This window comes from Otolemur garnettii, unplaced genomic scaffold, assembly GCF_000181295.1.
Source record: "Otolemur garnettii isolate 467f Iridium unplaced genomic scaffold, OtoGar3 scaffold00025, whole genome shotgun sequence".
NCBI classification, from domain to species: domain Eukaryota; kingdom Metazoa; phylum Chordata; class Mammalia; order Primates; family Galagidae; genus Otolemur; species Otolemur garnettii.
In genome coordinates, this window is record NW_003852420.1 from 13,733,842 (window position 1) to 13,752,681 (window position 18,840).

The 18,840-nt window shown below is 45.4% G+C and overlaps 1 protein-coding gene across 1 annotated transcript in view; it reads left to right on the forward strand.

Annotated features, from left to right (window-relative positions):
- Positions 1-546: 546 nt before the first annotated feature.
- Positions 547-18,840, forward strand: part of LOC100944392 (signal-regulatory protein beta-1-like) — a 19,363-nt gene continuing 1,069 nt past the window's right edge. Inside the window, exons 1-4 of the mRNA XM_003788073.3 lie at positions 547-619; positions 6,019-6,369; positions 10,801-11,118; positions 12,159-12,491. Of these exons, the coding sequence (XP_003788121.1) occupies positions 547-619; positions 6,019-6,369; positions 10,801-11,118; positions 12,159-12,491 (1,075 nt within the window). The remainder of the gene's footprint in view (positions 620-6,018; positions 6,370-10,800; positions 11,119-12,158; positions 12,492-18,840) is intronic.

The window sequence follows — 18,840 nt, forward strand, 5'->3', positions numbered from 1 at the left end:
ATAGAAGTGCTAAATGCCTTCAATAAAAAGTTGGAATAGGGAATCAATTCAGGAGCAGACCTGCTTCTTCTCCAACATTTAGAATGCCTGGTTAACCCAGCCAACTCCAGCTGAGTAACTCTTGGTTGAATCTGTTGCAGAAAGAGGCCACAAACCAGACATATCCAAGGATATGAGAATGGGAATTTGAGTTGCAGCTTGCAACCACAGATCCTCCTTGGCCTAAGACTTCCAAATGGAAAATCACCATGTGGACTTGAAGTGTGATGAGAGGCCATGTGGAGGGATCACAGACCCCAGCAGGGAAGAAGCATTATTTCTTCTAAGCCTGTATGAATTTCTCAAAATGTAAGATTAGTCACGCCCAGCCTCGCACCTGCCTGCTGTTACTGGTTCTATTTCACAATCTAAAAGCCAGTTACGGTCTCACCAACACAGCCACTTCCTCTTGCACCAGGAGAGGCTGGGCTTCTCTTCCCTCCACAGTCCAGAGCATGAGATAGCCTGAGATCTTTCAGCACAAACATCTGAACAGAGCCCTCCAGGATGCTCCTCCCTGCCCCCTGGTCTCACCCTCCTCATCCTTTGATGCTGCTGACTCTACTGCTGGGACTCCCAGGTGAGTATTGCCTTGGACAGGAATCCCCAGTCCCTCAAACCTGGAGATTTCCAGAATCTTTAGGTAACCACCGACATACTATTTTGTCTACCAAGGAAAACCAAGGCCAGAGCATTATCTGAAAGCATAAAAGATGGGGCCCGAATGCTTTCTGTGTGATCTGTCCCCTAAAGCTGGCTACTAGAGGCATCAAATCAGAGGATGCTTCAAATCACCACCACCACACAATACTTACATTTTTATACTATTTCAGTTGATGAAACGCTCACCGAAGAATTATTATTCAAATCCAGAACCTGCTGAGACTCCTGAGATGAGGCAATAGCTCCAAGGCCACAGAGTGAGCTGAAAGGCAGCCCTGTGAGGGTTGTCCCTTAGCCCAGAATTTTCTGTTCACTGCCCTGAAGAAGGGAGGTCTGAAATGGTGCCCACTCAGCATGGGCAGAGGTGCAGTGTTTCCCTGGAGATGTGTGAATTTGGTTTACACGCCAAATTTTTTCCTAATTTTTTACATGCATTACAGTTTTTTTTTCCTTCCTTCCTTTCTTTCTTACTGAGATAGAGACTCACTCTATTGCCCTGTATAGAGTGTTGTGCTGTCGTAGTTCATAGCAACCTCAAACTCTTAGACTTGAACCATCCTCTTGCCTCAGCCTCCTGACTAGCCAGGAATACAGGTGCCCACCATTATGCCTGGTTGTTTTATTTCTTTCTATTTTTAGTAGAGACAGGGGTCTTAATCCTGCTCAGTCTGGTCTCTAACTCCTGACCTCAAGCAATCCACCCAACTGGGCCGCTCAAATTCCTAGGTCTACCAGTGAGAGCCCTGACACCTGACCTACAATTTTATTTAATTCTCAGAAGAATCTTGTATACTAGCAGCGTAAGTCACACAATTAGATACATTTGTGATTATATGCTTATGCACATGTATGAGAGACTGTTGGTGTACACATAAAGAGTTTTTAATCAACCTTTTTCACCTTTTCATTTTTATTTAAAATAATTTTTAAGAGAAACAAATTCATTTTACTTTTTAATTGACAAAAAAATACATACTTAGTTACTATAGCTTTGTAGTATATTTTGAAGTCAGGTAATGGGATGCTACCAACTTGATTCTTTTTCCTCAAAATTTCTTTGGTGTTTGGGGGTCTTTTGTGGTTACATATAAATTCTAGGATTTCTTTTCTGTTTCTGTGAAGATGTCCTGGGTATTCTGTTAGGTATTGCATTGAATCTATAATTTTCTTTGAGTATTTGGGACATTTCAACAATGCAGCATCTTGATAAATAATAAAAACAAGATAGCCAACCATTGATCAGAGTCCTCTTCACTTTCTTTCATTAATGTTTTATAGTTTCAGTGTAGATTTTTTTTTTTATCTCCTTAGCTATAATTATTCCTGGCTATGGTTTGGATGTTTGCCCCCTCTAAATCTCAAGTCGAAACTTGATCCCCAGCATTGGAGGTGGAGTCTAATGGGAGGTGCTTTAGTCATGGGAGTGGATGACAAGTTTGATTTTAAGAAAGAGCTTTCCTGGTTCTTTTTTTCTTGCTTGGAAGAATCATAAGCAGGGACAGTGACACAGAGTGACGGAGTGATGACGGACACAAAGCCCTTTTGCACAAGCAGCTTTATTACAGAATAACAGGAAGCTTTGCAAAACAAAAATACAGTGAGATTATGTTTTGGGAAGAGGAACAGGTTTGTCTCGGAGAGAAGGTGCTGAGGTTTTAACTCATCTCTGTTTTATGTTTATAGTTAATGATACACTAAGAAGTGGGAAGAAGATTCTTCATTTGTCTTAGACAGAGGCAGGGATTTCTTAAAACTTAGGGTCCTCCGTATTTCTAACCTTACAGAGTCACTTCAGGGGTTGTCATGGCAACTGTAAACTGTCATGGCGCTGGAGGGGGTGACTTTTACCATGCTAATAAGGAGGCGAGGTGGGACAGGAGGACAGTTTGGGTTGCTTCTCCCCATGCTCCAAGCCTGGAAAAGACCTGAACCTCAAGTTTCCTGCTGTTGTGGATTAAGTGCTAGATGTTCATGGATGTTCATTGGCCTCTTCAAGTTTTCTCTCTCTCCATGGTGACAGTGTTAAACTGTTTAGCCTGCGTCAGGCTTTCAGCCTATTAGTCTACACCTGTTATCTGTTCCGAATATGGATTCCTAATGAATAGATTAATGCCCCCCCACCCCACCAGAGGTTAGTTTGTTCTCACTCTAGTGCTTCCTGCAAGAGCTGGTTTGTTAAAAAGAGTGTAGCACCCCCCTACACTCCCTCTCTTGCTGTGGGATCTCTGCAAGTGCCAGCTTCCCTCACTTTCTTCTTTCTTTTCTTTCTTCTTTTTTTTGAGACAGAGTCTCACTATGTCGCCCATGGAAGAGTGCCAAAGCATCACAGCTCACAGAGACCTCAAACTCTTTCACTTAAACAATTCTCTTGCCTCAGCCTCCCAAATAGCTGAGACTAAAGGCACCCACCATAATACCCAGCTATTTTTTTGTTGTAGTATTTATTGTTGTTTGGCAGGCCCAGGCTGGGTTCAAACCCGCCAGCTTTGGTTTATGTGGCTGGCACCCTCGCCACTGAGCTATGGGCACCAAGCACCTTCTGACCCGAGCAGAAGCAGCCTAAGGCCCTGACCTGATACACAATCTAGAACCTACCAGCCAGCAGGAACATAAGCTAAACAAACCTTTTATAAAATAAAATACCCAGCTTCAGGATGGAGAGTCTTGGCAGAACCACAAAGCAGTGCACACAAAGGCCAGCAGGGTAAAAATCCCTCCAAATGGTGGTTGCTAATCAGGGCAGAAATTACTAAGCCATGAGCTGTGAAAGGGAAGTTACCACTGCATTTTAAACAGTCACATCCTTGTGGCCAAATGTGTTATAAATGGCAGAGTGAGTCCCTTTGATGGGGTCTTTTGAAGATCATTCCAACATAACTAGAGAAATCACATGTATACAGGCATAAAAACTAAAGAATTTAGTTTACTCAGAGGTATTAGGGAGGGAGGCATGACATGCCACCCAGGGAGCTGCATAGGAAAAGCTCCCAGATAGGCTCTACTCAGTAGGTGAAGAATGAGAGAGGGTGGAATCTGGGCAAGTCCTGTACTGTGAGTCAAGGTGAAGGACACAAGTGTAAGCCATGAGGGATCTCACTGGTGTGTTTGAATGTCACTGGGTCATGAGGGAAGGCAAGTAAAGGAACTGATAATAGGAACCAGCCTTAACACACTGGTGCACCTGGGCAGGCAAAGTGCTCACAGCCCATTTATGGGATGTTGTGAGATGTTAGGGCATCAGGCAATTATGACATTTTCAAATTTTACGTTATAGTCAAAAATCTTTCCTTCTCCTTACAACTTTGAGTCACTATGGAGCTTTCTTTTCCTTCAACCTAAAGGATGCTCTTTGATGTTCCTCTAGGTCAGGGTTAGTAGGAATGAGCTCTCACAGATTTTGTTTGTCACAGAATATCTCAATTTATCCCACATTTCTGAAGGGCAGTTTTACCAGGTATAGAATTCTTAGTTGACAGTCTTGTTTTCTTTTAGGACATTAAATATGTCATCCCTACCTTCCGGCCTGCAGTGCTTCTGATAAGAACTCAACTGATAATCTTAGGAACTGTTTCACATGAGGATTCCCTTCTCTCTTGCTGCTTTCAAGATTCTCTCTTTCATTTGAGCTTCAATAGTTGGAATATTATGTGTCTCATGTGGGTTTCTTTGAGTAAATTTTACTTAGGGTTTGTTCAGCCTCTCAGCTTCATAGATTCACGTATTTTATCAGCTGTGGAAAGATTTGGGATATTATTTCTTCAAATCATCTTCTGCTTCTTTCTCTCTGCCTCTCTTCTTCTTGTGCTGTTCTCATAAGATGCACGTTTATCAACTTGCAGACGTCCCACAAGTCCAGATTCCATCTCTTTTCTCTATTGTTTTTTCTCTTTCTACACAGCTGAATCAATCATTTTAACTGGTCCATCTTCAAGTTTCCTGATTCTTTCTTCTGCTACTCAAATCGGTTATGGAACTCAACTAAGGAATTTTACATTATTCTGTTCTTCGGTTCCTAAATTTCCGGTCGGTTCTTCTGTACAATTTTTACTTCTTTGCTGATGTTCTCATTTTGATAGTACTTCTTTTTCCTAATTTCCTTTAAGTCCTTGTTCTTATATATATATGTATATATATATATAGTGAGATGATTACTATAAACAAGCAAAGGAGCATATTCAGTAACTCCTAGAATTACCCTTTTGTGTGTGCATGTCAAAAACACTTAAAATCTAATCTATTAGCAAAAATAGTGAGTACGGTACCATATTATTATTATTAACTATAGGCCTTATGTTGTACATAGAACTTTCTGGACTTCTTCATCCTACCTATTTGCAACTTTGTTATCTTTGGACTTACATGTCTCTATCTTCTTTCCCAACCCACTTCAGGTAACCAGTTTTATTCTCTACTGCTGTGTATTTTATTTTTTCTACGCTTTTTAATAAGTGTCTCTTGTTGTAAGCCATTAGATTTGTTACAATTTGTCACAGTAGCTTTAGGACCACTAATATAACATGATTATTCTATGCAGACAAAATTCCAGGGGTTTAATACAATGTTGTAGTCCTTATGGAAGCCACATATCCATTGTGTGTTGGGCGGTCTGCATTCTCTCTTGGCAATCAAGCTTGTCAAGGCTTTGTGGGTCTCTGCGGAAGGAAGAAGTTGATCCATAGAGGGTCTTACAGTTACAGGCATAGCTCACAGACTAAACCTATCACATCTGCTCACAACATGCAGGGGTATCCAACCTATGGCCGGCAGACTGCATGTGGATTATGTGAGGACTTTTTGCTTATCTGCGGTGGCAAATACCATGAAAATTATGCATGGATTTTTTTTCTAATCGTCAGCTTTCAGTAGTGTTTGTGTATTTAATGTGTGGCCTAAGATAACTCCTTTTCTTCCAGTGTTACACAGAGAAGCCAAACGGTTGGATACCCCTGGGCAAAGGAATCTCATGGCCAATTCAGAGGTCCAGAAAGTTCTAAATTCCACATGGTTAGAAAATGGAAAAGCACAAATATTGGGTGAACTGTCACATCTCCAAAGAGGGAGAGGGCTGAGGAGCTCCCTAGGTGCTCAAACCCACTCTCTACCATGAAGCATAACCTCTCATTTCAAAGGAGGACACTGTAACAACCTCTCATGTCACAGGATTTGTGTGAGGGTTAACTGAGATAGTCCTTGCTGTGTACTGAGCTCAAGGCCTGCTCAGGGTGTGCACGCAGAAAGCAAATGATGTTAATGACACTTGAGAACACGTGCAGGGTCACATAGATAAATAAACGACTGCTCTGTGTTCCCCTCCAGGGGTGGGAGGAGAGGAGCTGCAGGTGATTCAGCCTGACAGGTCAGTGTCAGTCACCGCTGGAGAGAGAGCCACTCTGCGCTGCACTGTCACCGCCCTGGTCCCCGTGGGGCCCATCAGTTGGTTCAAGGGAACTGGGCGAGACCGAGAATTGATCTACAGTCCAAAAGTCCACTCCCCCCGGGTAACAAGTATCACAGATCACACAAAGAGAGACAACTTGGACTTTTCCATCCGCATCAGTAACATCACCCCAGCAGACGCTGGCACCTACTACTGTGTGAAGTTCCAGAGAGCAACTCCTGAAAACGTGGAGCTTAAGTCTGGACCAGGCACTGAAGTGTCTGTGAGTGGTGAGTACAGTGGGGGCCTCCTCTGTCCCCTAGAGTGTGAAAGAGAGTCAGCTGTGGCAGGGAGCAGTAGCTCATGCCTGTGATCCTAGCACTCTAGGAGTCTGAGGTGGCAAGATCCCCAGCTCAGAAGTTGGAGACCAGCCTGAGCAAGAGCCAGACCTCATCTCTACTAAAAATAGAAAAACTAGCCTGGCATTGTGGTGAGCATCTGTAGTTCCAGGTACTCCTGAGGCTGAGGCAGGAGGGTCACTTGAGCCCAAGAGTTTGAGGTTGCTGTGAGCTGTGGTGATGCCATAGCACTATACCAGGGTGACAGATAAATGAATAAATAGAGAAATAAAATTAGGAATGAGTCAAGAATAATGCCCTCCTATCTGAGCGACAATCAGAATGGAGGGTTCTCATTTTCATGATCTGATGTCACCCCCTGTACAGATGGGGGAAGTTGAGGCCTGTAGATGTCCTGCTCATTGCTCAAGACTCCACAGCTAGTAAATGGCAGGAAAGTCTATACCCCCTGTCTGCCTGGCTCCCCAACCCTTGCTTTTCCCAGACTGGCCCAGCCCTTTGGTCTTGGGGAACAGGGAAGTGACAGATTGTGTGGCATCTGAGGCTCAGGCCAGACCTCACCTGCTGCCCCAGAGAGCACTTTCCCCTCAGGGTGTCCCTTTCATGCAACAGATGCCCACTGAGAACCTACTGTGTGCCACCTCCACCTGGGTGGTATGGAAACAGCAGGGAACACACAGGCAGTGCTCTGCCCACAGGAAGCTCAAGTTCTTCTCCCATCCAAGGATGACAAATCCCTAGAAGGCAGGGACCAGGGAGGCCACAGGCCAGGAGGTGGCAGAGTGGGGGTGCAGCCAGGGAGGGAGCATTTTTGTCTTCAGAAATGTCACTCTGGGAAGATTCTTAAGAGGCACAGATTCCCTGTTTAATCTGATGGCCCTTGCTGGGCACAGTGGCTGACAGCTGTAATTCTAGCACTCTGGGAAGATGAGCAGGGTGGATTGCTTGAGCTTGGAGTTTGAGACCAGTCTGAGCAAGAGCGAGACCCCCTCTCTACTAAAAATAGAAAAACTAGCCAAGTGTTGTAGCAGACACCTGTAGTCCCAGCTACTTAAGAGGCTGAGGCGAGATGATCTCTTGAGCCCAAGAGTTTGAGGTTGCTGTGTGCTATGACGCATAGCCCTCTACCCAGGGTGACAGAGTGAGTCTCTGTCTCATAAAAGAAAAAAACAAAGAAAAGCCTGATGACCCTGGTTGGAGGAGATACCAAGAAATTTGATGTTTGCTGGGGTTTTACTCAGGAAACTCTTATGTGATTCAGAAACTTATTCGCACAGTCACAGAAAACTCTGAGCAGAGCTGGATCATCTCTGAATGTCACTCACTCCAGAGAAGAGGTCCCCTATGAGGGTGACTTAGTGGTCCCCCAGGGGAAGTAGCAAAGATGCTCATTTTGAGATTCCTTCCCAAAGCCCAGAATCCTTTTTCTGTCCTCTGAATCTTGGATATCAGCACAGGAAGGACCTTCAGTCCACTAAAACAAACCCTTGTACAAATGGGGAACCTGAGGCCAAGAGATGGCATGGGCCTTGCACATAGTCACATGGCTACATAGTGACAGGAGTGGGACCAGAGCCCAGATCTGATTGCAGGCAGCTCCTCCCTGGCCCCGCATCTGTCACTCTCCATGGAGGAACCGGTGCATCATAGGTGTTGGATAGAACCTCTGGAGCAGAACCACTGAGCAGGGACCTGCCACTTCTCCTTCTCATCAGAGTCCCAAAGGTTCAGAATCCTCTCCCCAAGCACACCCTGGGGCCTACTGGTGATGAGAACCACACCCAATATTCAGTCATATCACTTAATATTGAGGTTCTAAATCAGGACATAGAAAGTGGCCCCATTGTCTAACAGCTACAGAATACTCCATCGTATGGAAGTAACACCACTTACTTACAGTCTTCTGTAAATGGACATTCACATTGTCTCCGTCTTTGGTCTACTAAGGCCATTCTGCATGGATGGGCTGCTACAGGCACCAGCCTGCAGTGCACAGGTGGGAGATGCTCGCTGGAAATGGCATTACCAGGCAGAGGGCATGAGTGTTTTAATTTATGTGGCTATTGCAAATATTTTATCCTAGATGATATGGCATTCAGGTTCCCCACAAACCCCTGGACATAGGCAGGAAAGGTGGCTTTCTCCTGACCTTGCAGATTTTACAGTCAGAAACATTAAAGTCCCCAAATGGCACATCCATGCCCAGGCCATCCCAGCCAAGAAGTAGCTCAGGCATGACTCGGGTCTGCTGGCTCCTGGCAGAGTCTCACTCCCCTTGGCCTTGCCCTTGGCCTAAATGATGCCCTGGTGGGACAGGAGGGAGGAGGGCAGAGCAGGGGCAGCAGTGGTGCTACCTCCTTATCGTGCCACTTTCTCCTGTAACCAGTGCTGTCAGGGAGGTGCCCTGTGCTGCCCCCTTACAGATGGGGACACTGAGGCTCAGAGAGGGGACCTGACCTGAGAGCTGGGAAGGGGCCAAGGTTTCAACCCCACATCCTGACGCACAGCCCCTGTCCCTGTAGCACCCAGCCATGCTGGTCACAGTGGGGACACGTGCTCCACCCTCCTCTTTCTAAGCTCCTGTGCTGTCAGTTCTACAGTAATAAGCACCAAACCAGAGGAATCAGAAACAGTCCTGTGAAGACAGGCAGGGCTGCTTTACACTGACAGTGAGAAAGGTCTGCAGATACCACGTGACACATGGGAGCTGCCCCTTAGGGCAGGGTAAGCACTGTGGCTCCTTCCCAGAGCAGCACCAAGGAGCTGGCTCGGAACCCCCACCCCACACACACCCCACTCACGGGCACTAAGGACGAGGGGATGAGGGGTCCATGTGAGTGATAGTTTGCAGTCTCCCCTCAGCTGTCAGGGGCCCCATCTTCCCTGTCTGGCTGTCGGGTAACCAGGCCTTAAGGTGCTTCAAGTCAGGGATCTCAGAGGGAGAAGGGAATGGGGTGTCAGTGTCGGGCACTTGCTCTGTTTACAGACATGAAAGCTTAGGGGGACACAGGAAATCCCCACTAGGAGACATGGGGGATAAGGAGACAATGTGGTCATTTCTCTTAGCCTCCGTTTTTCTCATCTGTGAAATGGTGACAACCATGGACTCCTTTAAGAAAGTGGGAGGGATTTGAGGGCCTTTCTGTAAATCACCTAGCACATTGTAGTTATTTCAGGAGAGTGTGATCTTGGGCAACCCAGATCACTTTGCTGAGTCTCAGTTTCCCCCATATGTAGATGGTGGACAATTGCACCAAACCCTCTGGGATGTTAGGGGGACACAGTGAGCCCGGGAGAGAAGAGACCTCAGGAAGTGATGGGGTTGTCATGAAGGTTGTGTGATCTGGGGCAGGTCTTGGCTTCCCTTGAGTCCTCAGTTTCTCCTTCTGTGAGGTGATAATGGTCATGGCCATCCTTCAGGGGCTGTGAGGAATGGAGGGGACATGTACAGAGCCCAGGATAGTGGTGTCAGGGTTAGTATGAGCATCTGTAATGCCACAGGAGAGCAGGAGACAGAGCCTGACTGCCTAGGCCGAACTCCAGCTCTGCCACCTCCTGGCCTATGGCCTCAAATAAGCCTCTGCACCACAGTGGGCCTCATGTCCTCACCTGTGAGTAACAACACTGGTCTCACAGAGAGGGACAGGGACTGAAGTAGTCAAATCTACAAGTTCTCAGAGGATGGGCACCCAGGGCCGTGAGCCAGGATGGGGGCCTTATCTTCCAGGCCTCAGTGCAAATGGGACCAGGCTATAGGAGGGTCAGGGTGGGGGGCTTCACCTACCACTGCTCTGTAGAGCTACCTGGGAAACATGGAACAATAAGTCCCCAGACCCACCTGATCTACAAATACCAATTTAATTGGTATGCCAGGGGCCTGGGCACCAGAAGTTTTTAACGACTCCAAAGATTCTAACACACAGCCATGGCAGAGAGAGGCCTCTAGCTTGCAGAGGCCAAGTTAAGACCACCCCAGAAAAGGTGGCCCTCTCCAGTGTCGGGTGAGAGCACAGCTCTGGGTGTGGGGACTTCAGAGTAGCCTGTGCTGGGGACGCTCTGTGGAGGCCACAGTGGCCTGGCCAGGCCCTTCCCCTGGAGCAGACCTCAGGGCCTGAGGAGGACGGTCTGGACAAATGTCTGCTTAGATTCAGCCTCTGTGCTGGGGACCTTCCCCTCTTACATGTGCCCATGTCTACACAGGGACTGAATCACAACACATGCTCTGACAATAAGGACACCACCCCCCTAACATTATCAGAGGACTAAACAATAAGGTCTGTGAAGGTCCTTGATGGTGTCATGTGCCTGTCACTTCTGAGGGTTGTTGTGATCACATCTTCTTTTATTAACACTCCTTTTTAGCCAAACCCTCTGTCCCCGTGGTATTGGGTCCTGCTGCAAGGGTCACAGCTAAGCAGACGGTCACCTTCACCTGCAAGTCCCATGGCTTCTCCCCCCGAGACATCACCCTGAAGTGGTTCAAAAATGGGAATGAGCTCTCAAACATCCAGACCACCGTGGACCCCGCAGAAGAAAAGGCCTCCTACAGTGTACACAGCACTGCCAGGGTGGCGCTGGACCCCGGAGATGTCCACTCTCAGGTCATCTGTGAGGTGACCCATGTCACCTTGCAGGGGATCCCTCTCCGTGGGACTGCCAACTTGTCTGACACCATCCGAGGTACAGGAACCCACACCCAGCCCAAGCCCAGCCTTTGCATTAAACCTGCAGCCAGGGGGATTTGGGAGGATGAGCTGACATTAAAATTGTGATTTATATTTATAGACTTCTAGATTATTTTATAACAAGCATGGGTACTACTTTCAACAATTTTTTATTGAGACAGAGTCTCCCTTTCTCACCCCTGATAGAGCCCTGTGGTGTCTTAGCTCAAAGCAAACGTAAACGCTTGGGCTCAAGTGATTCTCTTATCTCAGCCTCCCTAGTAGCTCCAACTACAGGGGCCGGCCACAACTCCTGGCTAATTTTTTTGTTTGTTTGTTTACCAGGCTCAGGCTGGGCTCGAACCCACCAGCCCTAGAGTATGTGGCCTATGCCCTAACCACTGCGATATGGGCATCCAGTGTCAACATTTTTTAAAAGGCAAAGTTTAAAACTTTGTCATAACTGCACCAGGGATGGTGTCTGAGCCCAGCTCCTTCTGATGCAGGAGACCTCCAGGACATGGCTTCTAGGGACCAGTGACTTTTGTTCCAGGGCTTAAACTGCCTGGAATATAATTCCTAACTGTCCTGCTCACCTACTGTGTACCCCAATGTGCCACTCTCATTCCTCTGGCACCTGCCAGGTGAACAACCACCATGTGCCAAGCACTGTGCCTGGTAGATTTGTTGATTTCTCCAATAGCATCTGCAGTTAACTGAGCACCTGCTGGGAGCCACGCCCCACGTGCTTGGCAGTTTCACCTGTTTTGCTGCAGTTATTACATTCCAGCTGCTCCAGGGGTGGGGTGATGCTTGTTGATTTCACTCATTAATATCCTAATAGGTGCTACCAGGTTTTGAACACCTACTGTGTGCTCAGCTTGAACATAGCACTTTCACTCACAGGCAAAGAGAGCCCTCTATGTTTCAGTACCTACTGCATACCCAGCACTGTCCTGGGTAATGCCCTTGCCCTGGTGGGGGAGCTAAGTTATCTAGCTTATCCTCTGTGACGTGCCTGTGCCATATCAAAGCTTCTGCCCTGTGCTATTTCAGTTCCACCTACCTTGAAGGTTACCCAGCAGCCTATGATGGCGGGGAACCAGGTAAACGTCACCTGCCAAGTGGAGAGGTTCTACCCTGGGAAACTACAGCTGACCTGGCTGGAGAATGGAAATGTGTTCCGAACCGAAATAGCCTTGACCCCCAGGAAGAACATGGATGGGACATACAGCTGGACCAGCTGGCTCCTAGTGACCTCCTCTGCCCTCAGGGACAGCATGGTGCTCACCTGCCAGGTGGAGCATGATGGGCAGCCTCTAGTCACCAGAAGCCATACCCTGAAGCTCCCTGGCCACCCGAAGGATCAGGATTCAGTCACCACCCCTGGTGAGTTGACTACAGACTTTTAAATTTTATCTTTTTTTCATGTTAAATGGAGTATTCACACTTGTGATAAAATAATCTAGAAGTCTATAAATAGAAAGCAGAATCTTAAAGTCAATTCATCCCTTCAAATCCCACACTCCAAGAGTCAGCACTGTTCAGAGTCTGACGTACCCTTTGGCAGACCTTTTGGCATCCATGTATGTTACAAGAGAAACAAAGGAAAGAAGGGAGGGAACCACCAGGTCACCGTGTGCTGCCTCTTGCCTTCTCCACCTGACACTTGTAAGGTCCCTGTGGTTCTTTCTCAGCCCACCCTCCTCCCTACTCTGGCTCTACCTGGTCACGGACCCTTCCTTCACTTTTCCATCCATATCTGCAACCTCCCACCAGACTCCAGCATCTACTGTGTGAAATTCCAAAAGGGAAGGGGGTTTAAGATGGCCCAGTGAGCATGGCTAATCCCAGTCACAGCAGCAGCCCCTCTGTGTGCTGCTCTGAGATCAGGGACCAGCACTAATCACAAGCCCTCTCTGCACGTTCACTACATACGAGTTCCTGTTCATCTGTGATCCCCTTTCCTGCTTCAGCTCCCTAATGATTTTGGAGTTCTGCAGAAATGACCAGGACCCGGGGAGGAAGGGGGGGTGTTGTTGAAGACCTCCTGTCATTAGGCCAGGTGATTGGTCTAAACCAAAACACCCAAAAACACCCACAAAGGTGTTTTCAACCTTTTTGATCTCAAAGCACACTTGAACCTATAGGTAAACCTCACATTTAAATTATGTTCATCAAAAAAAGTGTAAAAAAAAGAGAGTGAATATACTTACTGTGCTTTGAACTTCTTTCAGACATAATTAGTGATCCTTAAAAATTTTTCCTGCATGCCTAAGATCTTCTCATGGCACACTGGTTGAAAATCTCTGGTCTAAACTAATAAAGGTAAATCTGAGTTCCTAAGGATAAAGACACCATGTGTGCCTAAAATAGCATGAGCAAATTGGTGCTAATGGCAGAAATGATCTCCTTCACCTGGGCATTATCCTCAGGATCTGAAGTGGTCAGAACACCTCCTGTCTATGGCGATCTATGACCAAAATACATCTTATTTCCTCCTCATGTGACACTAGGAGAGGACTCCACTCCAGAAGCCTTCTCAAAGGCCCAGTCTCCTTCTAAAATATGCTATAGTGTTGGCCTCGTCTGCTCAGTCAATGCTGGGTCACATTTGGTCCATGCCTCTGCCTGCTGGAAGAGGAAAGATAGGAAGTAGAGGACAATTTCCCACAAAATAACAGGTGTATGGCAGGTGCACAGTCACGTCCACTGATAACTCATCATGTTTGCACACGCAGGTGCAGGCAGATTCTATAATTGATGGGCATATGATTAAAGACTTCTTTTACAAAACAAATATTATCAAGTTAATAATATTTCAACTTTTTAACTCTATTTGCTAAAATTATTAAAATAATTTGTTCATACACGTGTATTATTTAAAATGGAGTACACAAGTTTTCCTAGATTTCTTTCTTTTTTTTTTGTTCCCAAGAGATTTATTAATGCAGGCTTTAGCTCTTTTTTTTTCAGAATTAAAAGGCTAAATTTAATGACAATAATAATATTTAACATAAGGACTAAGAACAAAAACCTCATAAAGAATGAAAGATAAATACATTCAGAAAAGAAATCAGACGATTGCTGCAATGAATTATTAAGCAATAATAATAGTAATAATGCAAAGAAAGTAACATTCACATTGTCAGATAGAAGTATGTCTACTATAGAATACTTTGATCAATTAACTTCTTCTTATTTTGTTTTTTCCAAAGTCTCAAAAAAAAGTAGACAACTAATATTTATAAATAAAAGTAAAAGATAATTTCAAAAAAACAGATCATGCCAAATCTTATAGACAATAGAAAAAGAAATACTTCAAAATCATTCTACTTAATCTGGATACACCTGATATTAAAATTGGAGAAAATGTATTATTATAAAAGGGAAATTACAAACATATTTCACTTATAAATTAGGATGCAATATGATAAACAACATATTAACATGTTGAATTAAAAATTAATGTTTAGGTAATATACTTTGGTCAAAATTAAATACAATTTATATGAGAATTAGTCACTATTTTCTTTCTTTTTTTTTTGAATACATAATCATTTACTACTTGTTTGTTATAGAATACACAAGACAAAATACAAATAGCAAACAAATTTTTTTCCTTGTTATGTTTTTACCAAAGTTTAAAAAAAATGACTAATATATAAAAATAGAAGTAAAAGATAATTTCTTAAAAAAAACCCCAAAAAGCAGATCACGCCAAGTCTTATAGACCATAGAAATAGAAATACTTCAAAATCATTCTACTTAGTCTGGATACCCCTGATAGCAAAATTAGAAAAAATATATTATTATAAAGGGGAAATTACAGACATATTTCACTGATGAATAAGGATGCAATATGATAAACAACATATTGACATGTTGGATGTAAAATTGATGTTCAAGTAATATACATTGATCAAAATTAAATCCAGTTTGTGTGAGAATTAGACATTATTATTTATATATGTGTATATATATATATATATTTTTTGCCCACACCTCCTTGTTCCTTCTCAGTCTGATCTCCTCTTCCCCCATTCCCCACCATGTCATTTATTGTCATTAATTGTCTTCATATCAAAGTTGAATACATAGGATTCTTACTTCTCCAGCCACAGGAATGGAATACATAGGATTCTTAGAATCCTAGATTTCTAGAATCCTAGAATTTCTTAGAGAAATTTCTTAGAGAATTTCTTAGAGAAGAATCCTAGATTTCTTTTACAACTCTTTCTGTGCACAAAAGTTGATTTTAATTCATCTTTAAGTTCTTGGCAGAATTTTCCTATAAAACCTCTAGACACTGAGGCTCCATGCCCATAGCACAGTAGTTCCGGCCCTAGCCACATGCACCGAGGCTGGCAGGTTCAAACCTAACCCGGGCTAGCTAAGCAACAATGATAACTGGAACAGAAAAGTAGCCGGGCACTGTGGCGGGTGCCTGTAGTCCTAGCTACTTTGGAGGCTGAGGCAAAACAATCACTTGAGCTCAAGAGTTGGAGGTTGCTGTGAGCTGTGATGCCAGGGTACTCTCTCCTGAGGGTGACATAAGTGAGAATCTGTCTTTAAAAAAAAATCCTCTGGACATTGAGATCATTTTTGGATGTGTTGAAATTCTGAATTTTACTCACTTTATGTTGGGTGAATTGTGGCAGGTAGTGGTTTTTGAAGAATTTTTGGTCCATTTTAACTAAGTAGTCACAATTCTGTGTGTAAGGTTCATCATGATAACACCCCCTTATCTAAGGTGACCAGATTTTAACAATGGTAAAGTGGGACACCATTGATGGGGGGAGTGTGGGGGCGGGGGAGGGGTGTGTTCTTGATTTAAAATTTGGTCTATATGGAGCAAGAAAAATTTTCATAGAACGCAAAAATAGTATTGTAATTTTTTTTTATTTCAACATAAGTACAATTTACAAATATAATACATTAAAAAAAAAAAGTTATGTATAGGGTAGTGCCTGTGGTTCAAAGGAGTAGGGCGCCAGCCCACCTGGGGGACCTTGCCCAGGAGGGGAGTAGGGAGTTTACATTAGCCTTTTCATTTCCAAATGAAGTTACATTAACCTCTTCATTCCCAAATGGAGTTACATTAACCTTTTCAGCAGCCGAAAACCTTCCTGTTCTCCCTCCAGTTCCCTAGCTTGTCCTGCATTCTTTCCAAAAATCGGGACCTTTTTAAAACGCCACAGGATGCTAGACAAATTGTTAAAAATCAGCACTGTCCCGCCAAAAGCGGGACGTCTGGTCACTTTACCCTTATCATTCTTTTGATGTCTTCAGGGTCTATAGTAACATACTCGGTTTGACCCTGGGATTAGGGTATTATACAGCATTTCCAGCTTAATAGGCCTCTCAGGATGGCATGATCCAGGTGTGTTATGGCATTTGGGGTTTGTTAGCTTGTTTGCATAGCAGGAAAAGTTCTGGAGTCTCTAATTCTATGACTCTGTTTTGTATTTTGACCAAATTTTCTTCTGTCCCCCACTTTTGATTCTTCCCCTACAACTCCATGGCTGAAGAGAACCGCTTCCTTTGTGCTGTTCCCCCCCACACCCAAGTCATGCGCTTTAAGTCATGCCTGTCCTTTTAATCACATCTGTCCTTTAAAATGATTCCTGCCTCCTGGGTTTCTATCCATGCTGTAACAGATTGCCAATAATTGACCAGGTTAAGGCAGTGACCATTTCTTACCTTATAGTCAGGGAGGTCAGAAGTCTAAAATGTCAGCAGGGCTGCATTCCTGCCTGAGGATCCAGAGGACAATCCACTTCCGTGCCTTTTTCCAACTACAAGAACCTTCTGGCGTCCCTTGCTGAATGGTCCCACTTCACTCTGACCTCTGTCTTTTTCCACACATATTCTCTGAATTACTCTACCTCCCTCTTTCCCTTCTAAGGACCCTTGTGATTACATCCCATGTCCAGGATAATCCAGGCTGACGTCCCTTCCCAAGATCCTGCACTTCGTCACATTCTCAATGTCCCCTTTGCCATGGGAGGTGCCATAGTCACAGGTTTCAGGGCTTCTGTGCGACCCTTTAAATCAGGCACACTTTATAATCCCTTGCCAGGGTGTGTGCTCCCATCTGCAGGGCACGCTTTCAGCATTCTCAGCGGTGGTGTGGATCTGACACTGCTGAAGCTGTTTCTAAATAACCCTGCTCAGGATCCTGCACTTTTTCTTGTGGCTGGGTGATGACAGGATGGCGGCCCAGGGAAAGGTCACGCACCAGGCTTTGGTGATCATCCTCTTGTGACCAAATACCTGTTTCTTTTACAGACTTTAGTTTTCCTTTATTTTCCTTCTTGTTTGGGGAAGGGATTTTTGGAGATAAGGAGCTCTGTGGCTACCATTGCCCTCAGAACCCAGCAGTTGACTGAAGATCTTTGCATGTTCCACCCCAAATGCCTGCTCCCACATGAAGGTCCTACAGCTTCCCCATCAGGGCCTCACCTTGGCACAGCAGCCCAGAAGTCCAGACTACAACCTTCTTTGAAGCAGTGCTCCCCAATGATGATGTCCAGGACCCCGTCCTCTATCAGAGCATGAGAACCTCCCCTGCCGCCAAGAAGCCCTCAAGCTTCAAACCCTCAGCTTCTCATTGTCTCTCTCCAAAGGATTGGTGCCCAGTGACAGCCCTCCAATTCCATAGTCCTTATAATTACCATTTCCCAATTTGTTTTCAAATGCCTGATGTTGAGGGATTCCCTTCTGTGGTTACCCCATCCCAGTTCTCTAACCCTAATCATCACAGTCCAGGGCTGGCCTGGGCTCCACTCACCACCAGCCCTGGGGTCCTCCATGCCAGCCAGCAGATGAGGGAACAGGTTGCAAACTTGCATTTCAGAGTCTGCTCTCCCTGAGGCCCATTTCCCTGGAAGGAGCCTCTGAGAAGGATACCAGAAAGCAGGAAGCATCGGGGAGTTCCATCAGGGTGGACATGTCTGAGGGTGGGAGGAGACAGGAGCTGAAGAAGGAGATGCTGGGCCACCCTGGAGAGACAAACACCGACCTGCTTAAGAGGGTCCTTTACAGTTCTTTTCAATTGAGAGGAGGGGGCTGGACAAAAACTCCTGATTCTCCCAGCCTTTTGGCAATATGGGCTCACCCCTTGAAGTGCACTTGGGCAGTGTTGTTCTCATCAAGAACACGGAGGTCTCAGAAAGCCCCTCAGCTGAGACCAGCCAGCATCCACCAGTGCAGCAGCCACAGATGCTGAGGTCTCCACCCTGCCCTTACAGATGTGCCAGCACCATTTAATTTGTAAAAAACGATTTTAATATGTCTGCTTCATTGTAACAACAAAACTGTGAAAACGCAAAGACACTAAAGGAGGTTTTCCCCGAACCGTCTGTGTCCTGCAGAAAGACGGCACAAATCTTCAGTGGGGCAGGGACTCTAGGTGGGGCTGGAGGCCTCCCAAGGTGAGACCCATTCCATTGAATCACCGGGGTGCATTCCAGCCAGCAGTTTTCATTAGCTCAGGCCCCTCCAGGAATCCCCCAGCTCCTGAGAACATGAGGCCCTCCACCCCACCCCGGGGCTAAGTAGCCCTTCGTGTTAAAGGGCTTGCATGCCCTATCATTGTGATTCCTGTGACCCTGACAGGGTGGACTTATCCTGGTCCCAAAGATCCAGTCCTGGGAGTCATCCTAAGGGACACCAGTGATGGGCTTCCTGAGGTTTGGAGCCCACTAACCTCGTGACCCTCCCTGCCCTCTCTGGG